The 25,703-nt window shown below is 45.4% G+C and overlaps 2 protein-coding genes across 3 annotated transcripts in view; one reads left to right on the top strand and one right to left on the bottom strand.

Annotated features, from left to right (window-relative positions):
- LOC119381947 (sodium- and chloride-dependent neutral and basic amino acid transporter B(0+)-like) overlaps positions 1–25,703 on the bottom strand; it is a 169,839-nt gene that overhangs the window by 101,179 nt on the left and 42,957 nt on the right. The window lies entirely within an intron of this gene.
- On the top strand, positions 947–7,116 carry LOC119381948 (creatine transporter-like). Its single transcript, XM_037649697.2, has 4 exons — positions 947–1,088; positions 4,044–4,213; positions 5,452–5,642; positions 6,953–7,116. The coding sequence occupies exons 1-4, from the start codon at positions 968–970 to the stop codon at positions 7,095–7,097; spliced, it is 627 nt and encodes a 208-aa protein (XP_037505625.2). The 5' UTR covers positions 947–967; the 3' UTR covers positions 7,098–7,116.

Here is a 25,703-nt window from a genome sequence, read left to right as displayed (position 1 = left end):
ATAAAACTGCGCGGGTGACGGAACACAGTTGTTAGTCTGCGCCCGTCCTGTCAGAAGCCTCTATTACACGGTGACCCTGATAACGCATAGTTTCGGGATGTTAAACTGATTACCTAATTGTTGATGTACTTATGTGTGACTAGCCAGGATTTTACCTCGGGAGGGCTCTGACCCCGCTACATGTATGTGCACAATGTGCCTGCGTTTCTGTGCACGTGCATGTATATATGTATATATGCACACTAAGCGGGAATGTTCTGCCAGGAGTGTAGAAGCCCACTTCACCCTGGCCACGCCTATGAAATCCTGTATAGCAAGGCCTTTGTTGCCTTGCACGCCTAACTATATGGCCGAAGAGCCAACTGAGTTGGTCAATACAGCTCTTATGATTGCGGTCAAACGTAGTACACTCGAGGGCGAACGGAGGGGGAGACCAGTGTTACCAGACTGCTACTGTGGCTTGTACCGCCCGTTTCACCAGCTGCTGACGACGATGACCCCAACTACAGATGACCCCAACTGCAGACTAAACACCCACTGCCGCTCTCTGCAGGAGAAAGTGCAACAATGTGGCCAAACAAGAGCCCGAAATTCCGCCACATCCCCCACCGCTGGGGGATCGTTTGTCCTGTCGGGGAAAAGGTCCCCGCCTCCTCCGAGGATCCACGGGGGGGGGGGGGGTCACGCCCACTCGCTAATCCGTGACGTCGCGGTCACGTGATCCGCAATCCCCCCGTCTTCCCCGAGCATTTCTTCCCCGTCTGAATACCCCTTAATGTACGTGCTCCTAACGCTATATCGCGCTTGCCAGGGGCGCAGCCAGGATTTTACTTTGGGAGGTGTCTGACCCTGCTACATATACGTGCGGAATGTGCATGTGTTTGTATGTGGAAACACATGTACATGTTCACACGATCTTTCGCGCACTTAAAAGAACTTGACTCACTCGTTCCCAGTGGTGTTCATCATGGTGTACGTGCTCCTAATGGTCGTCGTCGCGTTTCCCATGGTGCACCTCGAAGTCTTCCTGGGTCAATTCAGCAGCCTCACAGTCCCGAGAGCCTTCGCCGGATTCCCCATGGCTAAAGGTGGGCCTTATATAGACAACGACAGCAACTTCGAGTTCCGTTTAGTTCGGGGTGCCTTCGCGGTCGCTTTTATATCACACATCACTACGAAGGACTGAGCTTTCAACGTAAACATTTGGGAATGAAAGCGAAACGTTGTCATACACCCGTTTGTCGCACAAAGCTAGACTGAAATCCACAGGGACTTCTAGGAAAGCAACCTTCCGAGTTGACGGAAAAATTGTCCAGTTCCGCTATTGGAAACCGGGACCAACGCATTTCCAGGGCTTTGGTTCCGCGTTTGAATCCCTCGATAGGACGAAATTGTTTCGTCGACTAAGCTATTTTTTGTCTCTGAGACATCCGTATGGATATCCTTATAGCTATGTCCATAAGTTGGTGCGCTAATGGTGCACCAGTGAGCTATCTCGTTCACTTCTAGTTCCGTAAACTTTTCATAACGATGTGCTGACTGTACAGACGTTTGCATCTTCTTACGAACAGTTGCTCCAATATGTCTTGGTCCTTAGGCAGCCACTTCAAGCTTCAGCAACACTTCTTTTTGGGCGAGTTGGCTTTCATTTTGGGTTGTGGAAGTAAAAGCGCAACCTCAACACAAGCGCGAGAGAGACAAAACACAAAATACACACACGCACAGCGCTTCTGTGTTTTAACAGGAAAGTGTTTTATGCCAGGGTCCACCAAGCACTTCCGTCAGGGTTATGACGTTGATAAAATGAACGCCAACGGGTGAGAAAGAAAAAAATCTAAGAGAACGATCCGCCGCTGGGAATCGAACCCACGACTTTGCGGCCGCGACGCTATGCGCCCGACGCTCAACCGACTAAGCCAACATGCCAGACAACGGACACTCCACGAACGCGCTTTATATCTTTCACACATCCTCTTTCGCACGGTGCTCTCTGTTGGCGGTGTAGGTAGGCGGGGTAGAGCGGGGCGGTGCCGCCGTCTGTGAGATGTGAAAAGAAGTATAATGCGTCACGATCGACATTTACTAGCGCTTACTCCGAGATTGCGCGCAATATCGAAGGTCATGGTTAAAGCGGCTCGATACCAGCGAGTGACACTGGCCGCGCTGGCGTCGCCGAGGGAACCTAGACGCAGTTACGTTCTTTGCCTCCCGCTTCGTGTTAGCGTGCGTCGGCTCATCGGAGTAGTGCAGCTTCCACATGCACCAACGGGCAACGGGATTTCTCCGTCGCCGACTGCTTCGATTGCGAGAGCACCGACTAACAAAACTGCTGCAATACGCGTTGCAAAAAGGACACGATTTTGACAGGCGAATGTCGTGCCTTGGTGGAGCGAAACAGAGGCCAGCGGGACGCACGCGTTTGCGGCTCAAGCGACGAACCTCTGCCTCCCGTGTTGCTGAAGCGCAGTGTGGTAGTGTATTCATGAACACAGGCGTCGGTAGCCCATTACTAGTAAGCACACACTGCCGCTTCTCTTCTTAATTGACGACGTTTTGAAGAAGTGCATATCGGGTACCAGTGTTGATTATGAGCTTGTTGATGTCATCTTTACGCGCGATTCACGATTCGCTGATTCCAAATATATGTTCACAACTTCAGCTACCACAATGGTTTAATCATGATCATGGGCGTTAGTCGTCGCGATGGAGACATGCCACTAGGCGTCAACATGGGTGCATCGACGTCAAACGGTGCTATAGCTGCCAAACACCAATAGACATTGTAGAAGATCTCATATATCACTGCACGATAAGCACTACTTCTGTGAAGACACGTTTCACTTTCGTGTTATACCGATTCCTATGACGGAGGGATCAGCCATGTTATTTTTTGCTGTCTCTCGCGTGGCCATATGTTCGGGCTTTTAATTTCGCAATTCACGCTTCAAGTAGACATGTAATGTCGTTTGTATTAGTGTACAGATATTCTCTCTTGATCATTCTTTCTTGCTGAGGTTGTACCTCTCAATGGAAGTTTTTTTTTTTTTTTTTTGCCAGAGAATTATGCCGCAGAACCACAAAGCGGAGCAATATTGAATTCAGACCATTATTCGGTTGTGCAATGCGTTACCAGAAATGGTGTGCAGGCAAATATCGCATATTCAGACTGCAGTGGGAACCTATGGTAAATAATAAAGAAGTAAAATACAGAGCATGGAAGTTGAAAATTTAAAAATATGGAGCTGCATTCACAGCTCAAGTTAGCAAAATAACATTATTTCACAGTTAATCAAATAGCAAGCATTCCTGTAGTAAACTTAAATGGATACAACGTAGAGGACAATTTAAGGACATAAGCTAGATAGTTTCTATGTTTAAAGACGATGCTACCTTTCCGTAATTACCGTGACACAATGGTAACAGCAGCTTGCCTTGAAGTACAAACATTGTGTTAATGGGATCAACAACATGCTCAGAAATTTACATAGTTTAATGATTTTGGTAAACATAATCGCCAAGTAATAGTTGGAGAATCTGTATCTTGAAGAATCCGATTCGTACTTACTTCTCAGGAGGCATTAGATGAGAAAAAAAAAACGAATTCGAATTACAGGGCAGATAGCGTTATTTTTACGTTCTGAATAGAGGAGAGATGAGAATGATAGATATAGCTCCATGAAGAAATGCCATAAGTTCTGCGACTGAAATCAAACGAAGTATAACAGTCATGTTTCTTTGGGAAGTGATGCACGTGATTTGAATAGTGCTCGGAGTAGAAATGCAGTTTTTTTTTTTGCTTGATGAACGCAATGGGATCAGAAAACGTGACGTCATACGGACACATTTGAAGAATTTACGTCTGAACGTCCTTCAAATGTTAACCATTCTTATATTGTGGCCCAGACACGAGTCCGCACTGACCTGCTCCTCTACTTGTTTGTTACATTGTTTTACCGTATTTCTTTTTAAATTTTTGCCTATGTTCTTCACGGACCGACTAGTGCATCGGTCTATCTTTCTTGTTTCGCTATTCTGTCTTCCAGGTATCGGCTGGACCATGCTGTACGTCAACTTAGCCTCGTGCTTGAACTGCGTAGCGAACGTTGTCCACTGCGCTTTCTACCTTTTCTATTCTTTCTCCTCGACGCTTCCGTGGAACGCTTGTAAGAACAGCTGGAACGACGCCAGCTGCTACGAAAAAGACTACAGGAATGTGAGTGCTCTGACTGCTATATATTTCACTGAGTTGAACAACGCGGGTGCTGCTGATTTGTTGCGATAGCTATTATATGGTCACTCCAGGCGCACTTTTGCTGTCGCGGTCGTCATGAGGTTCCTCACAAAGGACGACAACATCGCCCTGCGCGTCGTATGTTCAATGTGCGATTGGAAGCTTGAGAGGACAGCAGACGATCGTGGCTCAAAAGGAGATGAAAGATAGTGAACGGCTAACTTTGGCAGCTGGTGGTCGCTGTGAAGGCGTGTAAATATTTTAGTGTCACCCGAACGGATAAAGCATGAAAAATTATCAGGGGGTAAGGGCCGTCAGTACCCCCCAAGCCCCCCCCCCCCCTCCCCTTGGTACCGGCCCTGGACTGAAGTAACTAGAAGAAGCAGAATTTCGTGAAGCACATTTGGCAGGTATACTCTCAGATCGTGAATGGTAGTTTGCCAGTATTCCTCAAGAGAAAAGCATATAACGGCTGCATTTTACAGGTACTTGCCTACGGGGCAGTAACCTGGAGTCTTGCGAAAAGGGTTCAGCCTAATATTGTGGTCGACGCAGCGAGCCATGAAAATTAGAAAATGATATGCGTAACTTTAATGGACTCGAAGAAGCAGAGTGGGTCAGAGAACAAACGTGTGTTAAGAACATCTTAGTCGAAATCAGGAAGAAAAACTGGGCATTGGCAGGGCACGTAGCGCGTAGGCAAGATAACCGCTGGTCATTAAGAGTAACAAACTGGATTCCAAGAGAAGGCAAGCGCTCGAGGGGTAGACAGAAAGTTAGGTGGGCAGACGCGCAGCAATCACAAGACCGGGTTAACTGGAGGAAAATGGGAAAGGCCTTCGTCCTGCAGTTGGCGTAGTTACGTTCATTACGACGATGATGGTGATGATGATGCCGTTCTAGGTAGCTTCTAGACACTTTTCATAATCCGCAAGTGCGCTTTCCTGCGCTGCCTATTGGCCCAACTAATGGCGGCACCTGTCGTACTTCAAGTGGAGACGAGGTCATGGTTGCACGTACTAGGGCTTGTGTATTATGCGTATTTATGTCAAGAGTGCCGAGTCTGCATTTTCCACGTCATAGCGCAAGCAAACTGCGCTGGAACGCGCTGTTTCCAGTAAGTGACCAGCCGCCATTAGTTGGGCAAACTGCATAGCAGGAACGCTAGCTTTAAAATTATGAAAATGGTCTCTTCTCACAGTTCTATCTCGAATGCGCAGGTGCCCTGCTTCCGCGTCAATGTCACCTTGGCGCGCAAGTACTCCTCCCACAACTACACCGGCGAGGACGCCCTGGCGATCCACTCGGCCTCCGCTGGCGGTGGCACCGTAATCGTTCCTGGCGCCGAGTACGAGACCATGCAAAGCGCATGCGTCAACGGCACGCAAACCTCCACCGAGCAGTTCTTGCTGTGAGTGACAACCCAAGCTTACTTTCTTGCATGTCGCTGCGGTGCCCACACATTCGTACCACTGGAGTCTTTGTCTTTCTTAGTACAAGGGTGTTTAAAAATTAACTGTGTATTTTCTTAGTGTGGCTCATCGCTATATTGTCATGGATCAAAGTGCGCGTGATCATCGTCAGGCCAATGTGGGAACCAATGTAGACTTCCACACTGCGCCGTACATGTAAGTTGGCCGAGCACTAACTTGGCAACAATAACTTCATTGCATATGAAAGTGAAATCGGGTCAGCGGGGTGCCACGAAAGTAAGTATTTGGAGTGCATATGCTGCATGGGGCGTACGCGACGTTTACCCTGCCTCGATAGCTTACAATAAGTCTATCTTAAAAAGCTATCGACTGGATAAACGGCGTTAGTTCCCACTGCACATATCTTTAAGAGCTCGGCTATCACGTCATATATATCTAAAAGTTGTGTGTGTTACGTGCTTTTGTTTACAGCTGTGCAGTTTTCTTTTGTATAACATATTGTTGTCATATATTTGAAGTCTTCTAATATTTTCTATATATGGGCACTTTCCTTTACATGCACTGTTCATATCTTTCTCTCACTCGGTCTTTCTATCTATTGGCAGTTAGGTTATCGCAGACAGCTTATTGCTGCAACCCGCAATGTTGTATTCGTTGGACTCGTATATGAAATTTCTTCGCGTTTCATTAAACTGTTTCTAAGCAACTTGTGCTCCCTCTTTATCGAATGCTCTACAAAGCCTTCAGGAATAATGAACAAAAATGAATACGAGTATGCTGTAAAGTCGCGAGACATACGACCTCGACCCTCGGTGCGAAATTCGCAAAATCGTACTCAAATTTTTGTCAACAGATTTTGTATGAAGAAAGCGACAGCATTGCATACCGTTACAAGCTGCACCCATGAGCCCGGTGGAGGCGTGCATAGAATGGCCGTGCGCTGAAATTTCGCGAGCTCTCAACTAATCCATAAGTTTGTCGATGACCTTGAGGTCTATATTCCATAAGAGTCCACTAAGCGGTCAAGTTGTCAGTTTCATTTCACGCTGACTGGATAAAGTTTGGGTGTTGGTGGATCGGCGCCACGCGTAACAGCTGCTATCGAACCTTAACTAATCAAAGCTCGCTGAACTGGACAGTACACTTAGTGACACTCTTGCAGAACACCAACCACAGAGCAGTTTTTTTTTTCTACGGCGTCACTGTCCATTGGAGCCCGGTTAGGTCTCCATGTCTCCCCAATGGCTGCCGCCACAGTGATACACATTGGATCGTTTTCCCTTTGCAGAAAGAAAGTGTTGCGCCTCAGCTCCGGCATCGAAGAGATGGGCGACTTGCATCCAGACATGCTGCTGATCATCAGCCTGTGCTGCCTTGCCGAGTTTCTCAGCATCTTGAAAGGCGTTCGAAGCTACGCAAAGGTGCGCCTTTGACGATACGTGACGAACGGATAAGCGTTTTGCTTTTTTAAATGCGAAGCATTTCTTAGCGAACTTCTGCGAGTTTGAGCGTATCTATCTATCTATCTATCTATCTATCTATCTATCTATCTATCTATCTATCTATCTATCTATCTATCTATCTATCTATCTATCTATCTATCTATCTATCTATCTATCTATCTATCTATCTATCTATCTATCTATCTAGCCGCCTACGACTTTGTGCTCTCCTGGCCGTTTCGTTGATCGGATGTATACGAAAATTGGTATGGAATAACATGACCGTATTACGAACATAAATGACAGGTCATAACATGAAAATCATGACATGCATGTCATGAACAGCATGATTTACATTCCACGGCCTTGGGGCTCTTGCGGCCATTCCGTTAATTTCATATATACAAAAACTGGTATGACGTGACAAGAGTTCATGGCGAACATAATAACAGGTCCTAACGTGCAAATCATGACACGCATGTCATGTGCGGCATGATTTACATGACATGGTCTCGGGGCGCTCGCGGCCGTTTAAATGAATGGATATATACGAAAACTGGTATGATGAGACACTTCGACATGAGGAACATAACTGACACGTGGTAACATGAAAAATGATGACACGCGTGTCATGCACGTCATGATTTACATGCCACGCTCATGACGCACTCGCGGCCGTTTCGCTAGGTTGATATGCACCAAAATTGGTATTGCGCGATGTGACTGTATGAAGAACATGAATAACAGGTGGTAACATGAAAACCATGACATGCATGTCATGTATGTCATGATTTACATGCCACGCTCATGGTGCATTTGCGGCCGTTTCGCTGGCTTGATATACACCAATATTGGTATTGCGCGACGCGACTGTATCAAGAACATGAATAACAGGTGGTAACATGAAAACCATGACATGTATGTCATGATTTACATGCCATGCTCATGGTGCATTCGCGGACGTTTCGCGGGATTGATATACACCAAAATTGGTATTGCGCGACGCGACTGTATGACGAACGTAAATTAGAGGTGGCAACATGAAAACCATGATATGCATGTCATGTATGTCATGATTTACATGCCACGCTCATGGTGCATTCGCGGCCGTTTCGCTAGATTGATATGCACCAAAATTGGTATTGCGCGATGTGACTGTATCAAGAACATGAATAACAGGTGGTAACATGAAAACCATGACATGCATGTCATGATTTACATGCCACGCTCATGGTGCATTCGCAGCCGTTTCGCTGGCTTGATATACACCAAAATTGGTATTGCGCGACGCGACTGTATGACGAACGTAAATTAGAGGTGGCAACATGAAAACCATGATACGCATGTCATGTATGTCATGATTTACATGCCACGCTCATGGTGCATTCGCGGCCGTTTCGCTAGATTGATATGCACCAAAATTGGTATTGCGCCATGTGACTGTATTAAGAACATAAATAACAGGTGGTAACATGAAAACCATGACAAGCATGTCATGATATACATGCCCCGCTCATGGTGCATTCGCGGGCGTTTCACTAGCTTGATATACGCCAAAATTGGTATTGCGCGACGCGCCTGTATGACGAGCGTAAATGAGAGGTGGTAACATGAAAATCGTGACAGGCAAGTCATGTGCGACATGATTTACATGCCACGCTCATGATGCGCTCGCGGCCGTTTCGCTCGCTTGATATACACCAAAATTGGTAATGCGCAACGTGACTGTATGACGAACGTAAATTAGAGGTGACAACATGAAAACCATGATATGCATGTCATGTATGTCATGATTTACATGCCACGCTCATGGTGCGCTCGCGGCCGTTTCGCTAGATTGATATGCACCAAAATTGGTATTGCGCGATGTGACTGTATCAAGAACATGAATAACAGGTGGTAACATGAAAACCATGACAAGCATGTCATGATTTACATGCCCCGCTCATGGTGCATTCGCGGGCGTTTCACTAGTTTGATATACGCCAAAATTTGTATTGCGCGACGCGCCTGTATGACGAACGTAAATGAGAGGTGGTAACATGAAAATCGTGACAGGCAAGTCATGTGCGACATGATTTACATGCCACGCTCATGATGCGCTCGCGGCCGTTTCGCTCGCTTGATATACACCAAAATTGGTAATGCGCAACGTGACTGTATGACGAACGTAAATTAGAGGTGTTAACATGAAAATCATGACATGCGTGTCATGTACGACATGATTTACATGGCACGCTCATGGTGCGCTCGCGGCCGTTTCGCTAGATTGATATGCACCAAAATTGGTATTGCGCTATGTGACTGTATCAAGAACATGAATAACAGGTGGTAACATGAAAACCATAACAAGCATGTCATGATTTACATGCCCCGCTCATGGTGCATTCGCGGGCGTTTCACTAGCTTGATATACGCCAAAATTGGTATTGCGCGACGCGCCTGTATGACGAGCGTAAATGAGAGGTGGTAACATGAAAATCGTGACAGGCAAGTCATGTGCGACATGATTTACATGCCACGCTCATGATGCGCTCGCGGCCGTTTCGCTCGCTTGATATACACCAAAATTGGCATTGCGTGACGCGAATGTATGCCGAACGTAAATGACAGGTAGTAACATGAAGACCATGACATGCATGTCATGTATGGCATGATTTACATGCCACGCTCATGGTTGACTCGCGGCCATTTCGCTCTTTTGATATACACCAAAATTGATATCGTGCGATGTGACTGTATGACGAACATAATTGACAGGTCCTAACATGCGAATTATTTTATGCATGTCATGTACGGTATGATTTACATGACACTGTTATGATGCGCTTCCGGCCGTTTAGATAACAGGATATATACCAATATTGGTATTGCATGACAGGAGTGCGTGATGAACATAAATCACCGGTCATGCAGTGTATAACCAGAATATACGTTTCATTGGCATGGTATATACCACATTGTGCATGCACGCGTGCATGGCAAACATGCGATATATGGTGAACTAGATACCACGGCATGAATGATTTCATTCGGCTCAAAAAAATAAACAAAGCGATGTATGCAGCTCTTTGCTGGCTGCTTCGCATTACATCGATACCCACAGTGCGTGGGATCTGCTGGATTTTTTTTTCACGAAAATACTTATATAGGACCTTGCCGACTGGTCGAAAGAAGACCCGCCACGGTGGTCTAGTGGTTATGGTACTCGACTGCTCTTCGACTGTTCAGCGCCTGTTCGTTTCTTTTCTTCATGTGTGCGTCGTCTTGATTCTTGCGCTGTTTACTTCCATGGATCGACTGCTCTGCTGACTCGAAGGTCGCGGGATCAAATCCCGGCATGTCGTCATAGCAAATAAACAGTTAAAAATTTAGAATTCTGGGATATTGCGCGCCGATACCACGATATGATTATAGGGGACGTCGTTAAATGAAGCAGTACGGAGGGACACCGGTTTAATTTGGTCCACCTGACATTCTCCAACGTGAGCTTTAATGATTGTGTTTCGTTCCCGTCAGAGGGCAGTCATCAGGGTGGGATCGAGATGCAGATAATGGAATCGAGATAGTCGCCTATGTCTGGCCAGCTCTTAAACAGGCAATATTAAATCTCCGAGACGAAGAAATTCCGGCGTCGGCGTCTTTGGTTGTAAGCCAAAATGCTGCGTTGGCCGTGAGCCAAAAATTCGAGATAGACGCAAATAGAGATATGAGCCGGAGGGCGCTTGTACTTTGCCTTTCCCTGCGGCACAGTTTAGGTCTCCACCGAGAAGCGAAGGTAGGCTAGCGATTGGGAAGACGATAGTGCGTGTGTGTGCTGTGGTCGTGCGTGCGTGCGGATATCGCTATCGCATTCAACTCTTAAAGGCAAAGCCTAAGCGTCCCCCCAATTTTTTACTTGCCTATTGCGAATAATAAGGTTTTGTTCGGGTTAGCTACACATCCGTAACTGGCCTCAAGCACCCTTTTTTGAGTGAGGCATCCCATGGGGTCACCATATGTTGAAACATGGTCGTAAAAAAAAATCCCATTATTTCATATTCGGCGTCCAGATTTGAGTCATTCTGAAGACCAGTATCGATAGTTTTCTCGAATGCTGACGCCAACCCCTTCCGAAATAGCCCATATATGAGGCACGTGAAATGCGTTTTTTACAGCGGAGGTGTTAGGGTCGAGGTCTGCCGCGTGTCGTACATAGAAAATTATCATCATCATCAACCCGCACGTGCTCTCACTCGCCACCCAAGCACTCGGAACAGATGGTCAACAAGAGAAGCTGCAACGTACGGTCCCCAATCGGTATTCGCCGCCCGTGTGTTCTCTTGCTGATCTTTAGTGCACCACTGTGGTGAGTAGCGGGGTTGGCCCATTTTCTGTGGTACATACGCTCTATACAGCAGAGCTGCTATCGTCCAGGTTTGCCTACAGCCATAGAGAGAAGGAGACAGAAAGACACAGTCTAAAAAAAGGGTGAAAAAAGAGAGGAAGCATATTCATGTGTATTATAGTGGCTCAAGGGGTGGGAAAGAAACAGGTGAGAGGGTAAAAGTTTAGCCATGTCAGGACGAGCTAGGTGTCCACCAGGCCTGCTGTGGCTAGCCTTACGCGACTTATTGCAAGCTGTGCTGATTTTTCAAATGGCAGCGTTAGGCGAAACGTTTACCACCCCCCCCCCCCCACCACACACACACACACACTTCAGTCTATTCACTGTCCCGGCCCTTGCGGGACAAAATTTCGCGACCTCGGCACGGTAGCTGAGATGAGCTTCAGTCCCCTGACCTATTAGCTCGTCAACACAAGGACACACGAGGGACCATTCGGTGTAAACGAGGACGCTAAGGTAGCGCAAATAAGTGAAACTCACGTGGCAATATCTGACCTTTGTCATCGATGTCAGGTACGTCTTCCACGTTCCTGTAGGGTGCACCAATAAGCAGCATTCACAATAGTAATGAAGGTGACCTAACGTGGCGTTTGAATGTCTGCAAAATAGTAATGTCTGTTTGAATGTCTGTAAAAGGGAGTGATTATCCCGCGAGATCAGCGTGGTCATTGTTTATTTTTGTGTTCTTTCTTGCTCTCCACTCGCGGGCGGCCTCAGCTGGCGATGGGCACTACGTGGATGTCGTTCGCGCTGCTGTTCACCCTGTTGCTGTCCAGCGTGGTGCAGCGCGGCTCCATACGAGGAGTGAGCGCCTTCTTGTACCCGGACTGGTCCAAGCTCATAGACATCGCGGTACGCTCGCCTATCATGCGAACTTAGTTATCGCTTGGGCAACGCTTTAGCTACGCATCGTTATAGCTGCTGGGGAAGGGCAGTCCGTGGGCTCGGCTGTGGATACAGTTAAGTGATCATTTGATCATTTTAAAGCTTGAGAACAGATGAATCAGAGCGCGTAGACTTCGCATAAGGTCCTAGCGAAAGCTTGAGCACCGGTAACTTTTTGGGCGGCATCATATTCGCATCACGACGTGTGATGAAAACTGCGAAAGTCGGTAGAAAAGGCTGAGAGTTCTGTGAATTGTGATAGGTGATTCAAGGGCCCTTCAAAAATATATGCGTGCGAAAAGCTTCTTCTGCCAACTGTTTCAGAGCGCCTGGCGAATTCTGACTGAAGGGGCCACAACGTCATTCGCTTTATCGCATAGAAGAGAGGCAAAAAGCTTTACGGCATTGTGCGGAGAGCAAACGCGCATACAGTGAATATTATCTTGTCTTTCAAGGACATGAAAGCTCATGCACACGAAGTCTAGTGAGAAATATCTTTGCGTGCACTCAAAGGCCCATGAAGTAGCGAGTATGAACACTTCTGTTACACGCTCAATTCTTTCTCAAACGCAGACGTGGCGAGCGGCTTCGCAGCAGCTTCTCTTCAGCACGGATTTGGCTCTGGGCGTGCTCACTGGCTACGGCAGCTACAAGCCGTTCGATTGGCCGCTCTCAATGTGAGTTTATAGGCGGCGCGCCGGTGTCGTGCAACTGCACTTCTCACTCCGCTTCTGGCGCAGGAACATCGTGCAGCTGGTCGGGGCCGACTTCTGCTTCAGCTTCTTCTCCGGCTGCATGGTGTTCGCGCTTTACGGGCACGCCACCGTGCTCTACGACGTGGACTTCGACGACCTGGTCACTTCGGGTGCGTGTCCCTCTGATCTGCCCTTTGCTTAAAGCGTCAATCGAAAGTTTACGGAGTTTGTTTTACCATCATTGTTCGCCTAGTTCAGAGACTGAAAAATCCTTGGGAGTGTCGCTGAAGCCAACGTTCGACAAGTGGTATAAACGGATGGATGGGTGCTATGAGCGTCCCCTTTATAACGGGGCGGTGACATGTCTGCCACCAGGCTCGAAGGCGAAAAAAAAAGAGAAAGAAGAAAAAAAGCTTCCTTGTTTCATGTTGTCCTAATGCCTTATCTACATTGATTAAATCTATGTTATTATACCAAAAAATATAAATTCACGGTCCATCTCTCTGCCTCTTAAGGCAGAATGACCTTATTTTCCCTCATTATTTTTGTACTTTATCTCTACTTTTCTGCCACCAATACTCTAACCGTCTCTTACTTATTTCTATCGCGGACGTGTTCAGCTTTCCATTGTTGTCCCTAAAACCCAAGGCTTCATGTAGACTCGTGCCCACACGTATACCTGGGTGAATATCGCCACATTCAATCAGTACATGTTCCATCGTTTCCTTAGTTCCCCCGCAGCATGTACAATGTTCTTCTTCGTTACTGAATCTCGCTTTATAACTACGCGTTCTAAGGCAGCCCGACCTTGCTTCAAACAGTAAAGCGCTTCCCCTTGAATTATCATAAAACCTTTCCCTCCTTATTTCGTTTTTTTCCTTTTCGGTAGTTACTCAGAGCCGGCTTCTTTTCCATCGCTGTCATCCAATAAGTCCTCTCCGCCTCTCTGACCTTCCGCTTAATGCTCTTTGTTGCCATATCGCCCGCACTGCCAGCCGTATATTTACTGGTGAGCCTCCTAGTTCTTTTTCTCCACTGCGTGTCAACGCTTTTTCTATACAAATACCTGAAAACCTTCTCTGCCCATCTACTCTCCTTCATTTTCCTCAGCCTCTCTTCGAATCTCATTTTGCTCTGCGCTTCCCTCACTTCAAAGCCTGTCCATCCCATATCACCCTTTACCGCCTCATTTGTCGTCTTCCCGTGAGCGCCCAACGCGAGGCGGCCCACCGTCCTTTGATTTACATCCATTCCTGATTGCACCTCTGACTTCATGCACACCACTGAGTTCCCAAATGTAAGCCCCGGAACCATCACACCCTTCCACAGCCCTCGAAGCACCTCGTACCTATTGTATCCCCATAAAGCTCTGTGCTTCATAATTGCAGCATTCCTCTTTCCCTTTGCTACCGATGCTTTCTCTTGTACCTCCATATACTATCCCCCTCATTTACCCATACTCCGAGGTACTTGTACTCGCTTACCCTCGGTATTTTTTGTCCCTGTATTAAGACCGTATGGTCTCCGTGATCATTGAATACCATCAATCCACATTTTGTTGCACTAAATCCTAGTCCTAGAGCCTCACACTCCCTTCCGCATATATCTGCCAGTCGCTGTATATCATCTTGACTGTCCGCAAATAAGACAATATCATCAGCATAAAATAGACCTGGAAGTTTCTGCTCAACCATCGCTCCGACCTGTTTGTGTGACAAATTAAATCCAATGTTGCTACCTTCTAGCGCTTTTTCCATCCTCGCCATGTACAGCATGAATAACAGCGGGGACAAAGGGCATCCCTGTCTCAGCCCCTTGCTAATTTCAACGCTGTCCTTGCTACTTATTCCTTCCCATTCTATACAAACTGTATTTTCTCGGTATATTTCCCTCAAAAGCTGTACACAGTCGTCACCTATGCCCACTTCCTTCAATATATCCCACAAAATTTCCTGATTAACGTTGTCATACGCCCCGGTGATATCTAGATAAGCTACGTATAAGGGCCTGTTTTCTATTTTAGATATTTCTATACACTGGGTAAGAACAAACAGATTATCGTCTAACCGCCTGTCGATTCGAAATCCATTCTGAAGTTCTCCCAAAATATCATTTTGTTCTACCCACGCTTCTATTTTTTAATTTTACTGCCTGCATCGCCAACCTGTATAGCACCGATGTGATTGTTAGCGGTCTATACGAGCGAATGTTATCCCTTTCTCCCTTGCATTTATAGATTAAGTTCATTCTACTTTTTCGCCAACTGTCTGGTATTTCCCTCTCCTGTAAGCACTTTTCTACGGCTTTCAGCAGTGCTTCTTTAGTGTTATGTCCGAATTCGTTAATGAGGCTGACGGGAACCCCATCTAAGCCCGGAGTAGTGCGCTTAGGAATTTTTCCTTCGGCCTTCTTCCAATTGAAATTCTCTAGTACTACATCTTCGTCGGTTGCACCCCTTTGCGTACTTTTACTCACCGGGGGAATCCCCTGCGGGACCTTTTTAAACGAATCGGCTGTTATCTTTCGGATGTAACCTAGCGCTTCATATCCTTCCAATTTATTTCCTCCTTCATCTACCATATGTTGTTGCATTGTGACAGACTTCCTTCCCAGCGCTTTTAGGTGGCTCCAAAATATCCTAGGCGCGGCCTTCTTCTTTTCGCGAATCTCTGTCATCCAGCGTTCACTTTCACCTTTAATTTTTGCCTCGACTAATTTCTGCACAATGGATTTTTGCTCTAAATATATTTCCCATATTTGGTTGACTTCGTCCTGTGGCCGCTTCTCCTTTTTTGCCTGTCTGTGCTCCCGTGATGCCTGACGTCGCATCTCGATCGCTTCCCGGATTTCTTTGTTCCACCAACTTTTTGGCTTTTTCTTTCCTTTCCAACAAATAGTTTTCTTCTCTATTTCCATTTCTTTCGTGATTACATGTAGCAGCTCACTATACTTCCAGTCTTTGCCTGGTAGTTCGTCTACTTTTTCCTCGACTCTTGCGGCTATATTTGTTATTTGTTTGTCATTTAGATACGAGCTGCCAAACTTTGATTCTATGTTCTTATTTTCAGTTTTATATCCCATTTGTAATATTATGCGTTTATGATCACTACCCAAGCTGTTAATGCCTTCTTCGTCTATTCTCATCTCTCCAAGTTTGTCATATATTCCTTCTGTCATGAGACAGTAATCAATGCTCGATTGCCTGTTTCTGACTTCCCACGTGATCTGCCCCTCACACTTAGGCCCCACGTTAACTATCTCAAGACTATGTTGCTCGCAGAGATCTAGCAATAACTTGCCATTGGTGTCTGAATATCCGTCAAGGTCATGAATGTGAGCGTTCATGTCCCCTAGAAGGATTATCTCGGCATCATGACCAAATTCTTTAATATCGGTGCTTATGCATTTCACTATCTCCAGATTCTTTTCTCTGCAGTTATTCCCTGTCCACAAGTAAGCTACACCTAGCCACGTTTTCTTTCCACCTACTGTGCCCGAAACCCATATGTGCTCTGAACACGTTTGTTTCACTCTATCCAATTTTGTTCTGCTATGAATTAGCATTCCAACCCCTCACCTCTCCTTTCTGATGTGATCCTGTTACATCCTTCCCAAACATAATTTTCAATATGTGGCGGCTCTTCCAAGTCTCTAAGGTGTGTTTCTGTAACCGCATAAACACCTATCTTTTCCTTGTTTAACTGTCCCTCAATCTCTAACCATTTTGCCTTTTTTCTGCCACCCTGCATGTTAATGTAACTAATTGCAACACGCGCCTTCTCCCTTCTTTTACCTTTTCTCTGTTTTTTCGCTACACTACCTGTCAAAGAGTCCCCCTGGTTGTTTTCCTCATTACAAGCTACCATGGGCACCGAAGGGCCCGCGTGCCCCCCAAAAAAGCTACTGCGCGTCCTGCAAGACGCCAACCCACCTCATGGCCAAGCCTCCTATCGAAGTGTATTCCGTCTCTTCGAAAACCACCCCACCTGTGCACCTCTCTGTTTATTTCCACTACCTCGATGCCTTTCTCTCTACTCATCTGCCATATCTCTTTGTTTGCGTCGACAACCGCTCTTTGCAGGTTGCCGTCACGCACCGGTACCTCCGGTATTGTGCATACCACTATCTGCACCTGAGGGGAAATGGCGCGCATGTCTTCGACCCCTTTGGCCAATGTGGTCGCTAGTTCGGCTGATTCGTTACTCAAGACGTCGTTTAGACCTCCCGCGATTATCACGAGGTTACGTCCATTAGACTTAGTTGCGAGTTTTGCGTTAGCTTGTCTCATCACTGATCCCAGCCTATGGCCCGGGAACTTCCCTATTAAAACTCGTTTGTCGCCTCTCACCCTTTCCTTGACTGCTTCTGCGCATGTAGCTAAATTCGAGTCCCCGGCGATTATCACGTGATCCGACTTTTCTGCTGGACTTTCCCGCACCTGGCCACTGCACCTGTTACTAGCGCGTGCTACTGCTGTTGTTTTGTCCCCTCCCGTTCCCAAGACTACTTCGCGGAATGTGGGTCCTGTGACCCTTGCACCTGTCTTCTCCAAACCTGCTTCCCCCTTCGCGCCTACCACTGTGAGGGTCGATGCCCCATTGTTCCCGCTGCCGCTTGCTTCCTTGTTCCCCGTGGCTACCTTTGCTGGCATGGCTACCTTTGCTAATCCCTCCTCGGCTGACTTAAGCCTTTCCGCCATAGCCATCGTTTTTTCCCGCTCTGTCGCTACCGCTTTCTCCAGCTCGGAGATTCTCACCATGAGCTCATTCTGGGCGGCCATCATTATTTCCATCTTCGCCTCTAACTCGCATTGCTTACACTTGGCGTCAGCTCTCTCTGTCGTCTCATCCTCACAAACCTCTATTTTCCGCCCCATTCCGCATCCTGAACACTTTACGGTCTTTTTGACCATGGCTATAGATCGTTCACGCGGCGTATTAGGTACACTTAAAGCCAAATCACCCAAATCTTCCCGTGCACCTTTCAGCCACGTGGTGGCCGAACAAACAAATATTAAAAAAAACAAAAAAAAAACACCCGAAGCGACTGTCACACCCCTTTGTACCAACAGTACAAAGTTGTAAGCTCTATTAAGCTGCAATAAGCTCTAATAAGCTAGTGGCTTAACTAAAAAAACAAGCTCGAATCATGCAAAAAAAAAAAACAACTTATCTGACGCTGTCATTCCGGAGCCCACGAAAAACACGTCCGTCCTCTCCCATAGACTGTCTCCCATCCCTTATGCAAAATTGCTGCCATCTGTCGGAGGTTTTACGAAGCTACCGATTCGGCGCCATGCTGGAGGCTTGTGTCCGAATCGTATTGCTGTCACTGCTATAACTTCTTGCTTGTATCTGCTTAGGTAGTAGGCAATCCGGGCATAAAAACGTCAGGCGAGTGTATAAGGGCCTCTACACGTTACCAGCATTTCCTAGTTATTACGTGTAAAGAACTGCCTCATAACGAGAAGATAATACAAGTTTTTCACCGAGTCACACGTAGGTCTGTCGTAATTGAGAATGAAGCATTGCGCTAGGTTACAAACTTGTCTGTATGTCTTCAGTGTAGCGAATAAAGCGTTGTTAGCTATTTGAATATCATGCGTAGTGGGCGATGGTAGGGAGGAGGCTTTAGCGCGCGCCAAGGCTAGGCAGGGCGATGACAGTAAGAAAGTGCTCTTGACCCATTTTAAAGCGTATTTATTAAGGGAAGTCTACGTCGACCAGATGTATCGTGCATCTAATTTTAAATAAAACGTTGTCGTCTTTTTTATTTTTCAAATAAAAATATTTCGCCGCTGTAGTCACCGACGCATGCTATGTATAAAATTACCGCACGATTAAATTGTAAATAATTTCCGCATCTCACGCACGTGAAAAGTGAACATGAAATGTGTTAGTTGCTCCAAGAAGTAGGTGCCGATTAGCTGGTATTTTATTGAATATTCTTCCTACATGTGCTCGTAAATAACACGATATGCCAAGAATATTCGCATTCACATCGTCGATTTCGGGGCCTACTAGGCGCCTTTCAATTTCAACTCGTTGCAGCAAGGCAGTTTTGCGTCGCCGACTAAACGCTTGCGAAACGACTTCAGCTCGTAACCAACGGTAGCGCACCCACGGTCGAATGTAACACGTTTCCCCAGAACAGCATCTTTTTTTTCAGTTTCAGCTTCTGTTAACATTTATTACCTCACAGAGGTGGATGCAGAATTTTTCCGAAGGAGGATCAGCTTTCGGGAGAACCTGATATGAGCGTTTCTTGGCGAATACATTTTATAAAAAGTAAGGGAGGGGGGGAGGGGGATGTCAGGACATCCTGGCCGCGCCTCTGAATTTGTCAGTGATAGCACATGAAATGCTTAAAAAATACGCATAGTGAAGCACGCGCGGAAATTATCCATCAAACGCTACCTTGTTAAACTCCGCAATCAAAGACAAACTACAAACAACCCACTCCAGCACAATCGGTCCGTTCGCTGAGAATCGATGAAGCGCACGTGCTACCTGTCTAACATGCAGTTGTTATCGCAATGTAATAAACAAAGTAATGTTGTCAACGGCAGCGCAGGGATGCGCAGTAACCGCTATGCATGCAGCTTTGAAGCTCGTACACGAAGCCCGTCTGTGCCTGCACGGCGCGAAAACTGTCTCGTGGCGGGGTGACACGAAAGAGTGTTCTCTGATGAGTGCCGATGCTGTCCCATACCACATTTATTAACAGCAGTGAACGTAAACTCGGCCTCAGTCGTAAGCAGTAGCCGGAGCAACGGAACGATCTGCTGCTTCTCGTCGGCCGGAAGGAAGTCTAGTAACAGGGAGCTTACTTTCCTGCAAACCTTTTTTTTTTTCAGCATCCCAATTTCCTCAATCTGAGCAACACGGCACACGAAAATATGTCGGCATTGCCGTTCCGATCAGCCGCAACTACGTACGCACCATGGGCGCACATGCGGAGCGCGCTTAGCCTTCAACATGGCGGAAATGCGCGCGGCGGCCGCTAGACGGCAGCAGATTTTGCATAAGGTCTGGGTTTTGGGCACGGTAGGTGGAAAGAAAACGTGGCTATTTGTGGACGGGAAATAATTGCAGAGAAAAGAATCAGGAGACAGTAGATTGCATGAGTGAGGATATTGAGGAATTTGGTAATGGGGCCGAAATCATCCTTCTAGGGGACATGAATGCGCACATACACGACCTTGACGGATATTCAGACACCAATGGGAAGTTATTACTAGATCTCTGCGAGCAACATAGTCTGGATATAGTTAACACGGGTCCTAAATGTGACGGCCAGATCACGTGGGAAGTCGGAAACAAACAATCCAGCACTGATGATTGTCTCATGTCTGAAGGAATTTATCACAAACTGAGAGAAATGAGAATAGACGAGGAAGGGATTAAAAGCTTGGGTAGTGATCATAAACGAATAACATTACAAATGGGATATAAAACTGAAAATGAGAGCATAGAATCAAAGTCTGGCACCTCGTATTTAAATGACAAACAAATAATAAATATAGCCGCAAGAGTCGAGGAAGAAGTAGGCAAAATACCAGGCAAGGACTGGGAGTACAGTGAGCTGTTAGATCTAATGACGAAAGAGATAGGGAGAGAGAAGAAAACTATTTGCTGGAAAGGAAAGAGGAAGCCAAAAAGTTCGTGGAACAAGGAAATCCGGGAAGCGATCGAGAAGCGGCGTGAAGCATCGCGGGTGCATAGAAGGGCAAAAAAGGAGAAGCGGCCGCAGGACGAAGTCAACAAAATACGTGAATATATCTAGAGAAAAAATTCATTGTACAGAAATTGGTCGAGACAAAAATTAAAGGTGAAAGTGAACGCTGGGTGACAGAGATTCACGAAAAAAAGGAGGCCGCACCTAGGATATTTTGGAGCCACTTAAAGGCGCTACGTAGGAAGTCTATCACAGTGCAACAACATATTGTAGATGAATGAGGAAATCATTTGGAAGGGTACGAAGCGCTAGGTTACATCCGAAAGGTAACAGCCGATTCGTTTAAAAAAAGCGTCCAGGGGATTTCCCCGGTGAGTAAAAGTGTGGCGGAGAGAGCAACCGAGGAAGAGCTAGTACTGAAGAATTTCAACTGGAAAAAGGCCGAAGGAAAAATTCCAAAGTGCACTACCGCGTGTTTAGATGGGATTCCCGTTAGCCTTATTAACGAACTAGGACATAGCACTAAAGAAGCACTGCTGAAAGCCGTAGAAAAATGCTTAAAGGACAGGCAAATACCGGATAGTTGTCGAAAAAGTAGAATGAACCTAATCTATAAAGGCAAGGGAGAAAAGGATAACATTCGCTCGTATAGACCACTAACCATTACATGAAGGAAAGAACTGGAAATTTTAAGGGCTCGTTTTTCTTTGTTATACACAATATTAATGAGCACTAACGGGCATTATTGTCTGTTAGTGCTCATGAATATTGTGTATAACCATTACATCGGTACTATACAGGTTGGCGATGCAAGCACTAAAAATGAAAATAGAAATGTGGGCAGAACATAACGATATTTTGGGAGAACTCCAGAATGGATTTCGAGTCGACAGGCGGTTAGACGCTAACCTGTTTGTTCTCACTCAGTGTATAGAAATATCTAAAATAGAAAATAGGCCCTAGTGCGTGGCTTTTATAGACATCACTGGGGCGTACGACAACGTCAATCAGGAAATTTTCTGGGATATATTGAAAGAAATCGGCACAGGCGACGATTCTATACAGCTTTTGAGGGAGATATACCGAGAAAATACAGTTTGCATAGAATGGGAAGGAGTTTGTAGCAAAGAGAACGTTGATATTAGCAAGGGGCTGAGACAGGGATGTCCTTTGTCCCCGCTGTTATTCGTGCTGTACAGTCGCGGCCACTGTTAGAGGGAACGCAGCACGCGTGGCCTAGAGTCACTGGAAAATTTTCAGAGTATCGCATCTGTTTTCCGCGCGCCGCCGCCGACGCGATTGGCTTACTCGCATCACGTGACCTCTCGCCGCCATATTCCTTCCAAGCGCTTTGGGTGCAGGCGCGTTCAATGCAGAGCGTGGCCGGACATTTAGCAGTACCACGGTTAGGGTGGCTAGAAGCCACCCTACCACGGTCTTTAGAAGTACTTCGTCGCATATTTAAACGCGCCTTGCAGACAGGGCGTAAGAAATTTTGTTCGGGATGGGCGTGGCACCTCCTTGATCTGAGGTGGGGGCCTGGCAGGAAGATGTGGTCGAGTGGCATTTTGTGCTATGTATGCCACAGGAAAAAAATTGGGGGGGGGGGGGGGGGGCACGGGCCCCGGTGTGCCACCCCCTGGCTACGCCACTGCATGCAGATTCCAGAGAGTAGCTCACCAGCAATCGAACGTTACTGGTGAGCTACTCTGAGAATCTCGTTAATTTTTGCATGCCGTGTGGGAAAAATTAATGTCAAAGAGCACCGTTCTACGTGGCTGCATATAGTTGGTCGGAATGAATTCGCACCCCTCGAAGAACACACCTTCCTACAGTGAACTATACACAAACTTTGCTGGAAAAGATCTCATGCGACAGGATACTTCACCTTTTCGGTTCGCTATGGTCAGCGATATTGAAAACAATATATACCTTTCTATTTGCTCGGCTGTTTATATCTCGATCTGTTGAACAGATTACGTATGCTATTCGAGTTATAAGCGTGTCACGCACGAGAGGGAAATCGAAGATTTATTAAAATAATAACTGCTTATTGGTATACCTAAGGCAATTGTGGCATGATCATTTGCCATTGCGCAAAACAGAAGCGTGGAACTCTGTTGATAAACTTTGTATAAGGCAATGTTATTAATCGCATTTTTAAATTAGTTGCCAAAAAAATCTTGCTAATGCTGCATTGCGCCGAGCGTACCCCTAAAATACTGTTCAGTGGGTGAGAAATAGTCACAGCAAAAAAAAAAAAAAAAGCGCAGATCCCACGCATTGCGGGAGTCGATTTTATGCGAGCCCATGTCTATATACGTAGAAGTGTTGAAAGGCGGGCAAGTTGGTATAGATTCATACTGAAAATTGGCAGCGCAAACAAACGGGACACAGAAGAGGAACACAAACAGGCGCAGACTGAAACTTGGATTTATTCACAGAAGATAATATATACCAGAAAAAACAAGAAGGGAAAGGGAAATACATGAGGGAAGGATCCACCATAATCAGGTCAAAGTCAAAGTCAAAGTTTATTTTCCATTCTGTCGTACAGAAAGAAAGGACTGTGAAAAAAAGCTGTGTTAAACAGCTTGACTAGTTCACAGCCCCATACAAAAAGAAAGCAGAAAATAAATATAAAGTAAAAAGTCGGAGCGGTAGCAGCACCGTGGTAAACATGGCGATATGGCACCTCACGGGCAGTGCCCCACAACAGGGCGTACACATTGCAGTTGTGATTTTAATACATATACGAACCACAGATTGAAAAACGAAATTATTACACTGTGTAGAAAAGATAAACATGATAATGCGATTGTCATCCAGAAACAAAAATATAAGACATATACACTGCATAAAAAGACATTATATAGATTACAACATTATACATTATATAGATTACAACCCTAGAAGTATCTACATGCAAGTGAAAAAAGCAAATATATATCTAAGACTTTTGATTTGGGACTGAGAGAAAAAATATGTAACTGAATGTACTATTGATTTAAAGATCAAGTATTATATTGCAAATAATTCATGGATGTCGTGGTATGAACAGTTGAATAAGTCAAAACTATTTAGGTCACAATAATTCAGAAGAGCTGGAAGAGTATGATAAACGCTGTTTGCCGGAGTTTAACCGTGTTTTATCAACCTCCCACTTCTCTCCATGACGGGTGGGGTAGTTTAGATTCCTTGCACGCAGGTTGGCTAGACTGCGTAGATTTTTTGTGTGCCTAATAGTTTCTGATCTGAATTTTCGGCTTAATGCATAATTATATAGCTGGTGCACCTTAATTATTCCTGAGCTACAAAATAAGGGTCTAGTGGATGCCACAAAATGAGCATTGAATATATGCCTAATACATTTTTTCTGAAGCATGTATATTTTATCAACATTAGTAGCCGTCGTTGTACCCCACACCAATTGACAATAGTTTAAACGAGAGTTAAAAAGTGAATGATATAGCAAAAGCTTAATTTTTTTTGGAAGCAAATACCGAATTCGACCTATTACACCTGTTACCTGAGCTAATTTTTGCAAGACATATCCCACATGATAATCCCAGGTCGTGTTCTCAAAAAAATTGTGCCAAGACATTTAAAATTGTCAACAATCTCAATTTTGCGAGTACTCAGTATTATATCTTGGTGAGATGGAATTATTTTGTTCTTCGCTCGAAATATAACAGCTTTTGTTTTGTTTTCGTTAATACGCATAGCATTTGCTTCTGACCATCTTTCTAGCGTTTTCATTGTTTTGTTACAAGTTTTTATAAGCTCGTTAATGTCATGCCCTGAAAAGAATATACTGGTATCATCGGCATATATGATATATTTAGCCTCGTTGGAAATATTTATGATATCGTTAAGATATATGTTAAATAATAGTGGCCCCAATATACTGCCTTGCGGCACACCACATAGCACAGGTTGCACACTGGAGAAAGAGTTTATGCATACAACTTGTCGTCTGCTTGATAGGTAAGAGTCCATAAGCGATAGGGCCTGGCCTCGAATACCATAGCAATGTAATTTATTTAGCAGTATTTTATGATTTACTAAATCAAAGGCCTTGGAAAAATCGACAAAAACGCCAAGAACGAGTGCCTTTTCTTCGAATTTTGTAAGTATGTACTCTTTTGCTCCAGAAGCGCTAGTTCAGCGGATTTATTTTTTCTAAATCCATACTGAGCAGGCGTAAGTAAATTGTGCTTTTCAATAAAACTTGAAATTCGAGTATGTAGAAGTTTGTCAAAGGCCTTTGAGAACACAGGTAAAATCGAAACCGGTCTATAATTACCTAAATCATTTCGATCGCCTTTTTTATAAAGTACAGTCACTTTTGCCACTTGCATATTGACAGGAAAAACGGACTTCGTTAAACAGACATTAAAAATGTGTGCTAAAATAGGAGCGATAATATCAGAAACTTCCTTAACAGGGCGTATTTTAATTCCATCAACATCACTACTGGGACTATTTTTTATGCCTTTTATTGTTGACGAGACTTCGTGGGCGGTGATAGGAGACAAGTACAGTGACTGAATATTTCGATTTTTAACGTACTCGCAAGCATCATCCGCACTTCCGGTTGTAGTCATATGAGTGAAAAAATTATTAAATGCGTCAGCCAATTCTGACCCATCTACATCTTTGCCGTTTACTTTCAGCTCGGAAACAGGGGCGGTAGTGTGACCACGATGTAGGAGCGTGTTTAATCTAGCCCATAAAACGTCGGAACGATTCCCAGGAACGTCAAGATACGTAGATTGATAGTGTGTTCTCGCGGACCGTAAACATTTTGTAAGTTTGTTGCGATAGCTCTTGAAGGCCGCTAGGTCCTCTGCTAAACGTGTTCGCAGAAAGGTTTGGTAAAGTTTATCTCTTTTTTTCATTCGATCACGCAACTCAGGCGTTATCCAAGGTTTTCGTATTTTTACGGTTTAA

This window comes from Rhipicephalus sanguineus, chromosome 2 (assembly GCF_013339695.2).
Source record: "Rhipicephalus sanguineus isolate Rsan-2018 chromosome 2, BIME_Rsan_1.4, whole genome shotgun sequence".
Lineage (NCBI taxonomy): Eukaryota > Metazoa > Arthropoda > Arachnida > Ixodida > Ixodidae > Rhipicephalus > Rhipicephalus sanguineus.
This window is presented reverse-complemented; position numbering and strand designations above follow the sequence as displayed.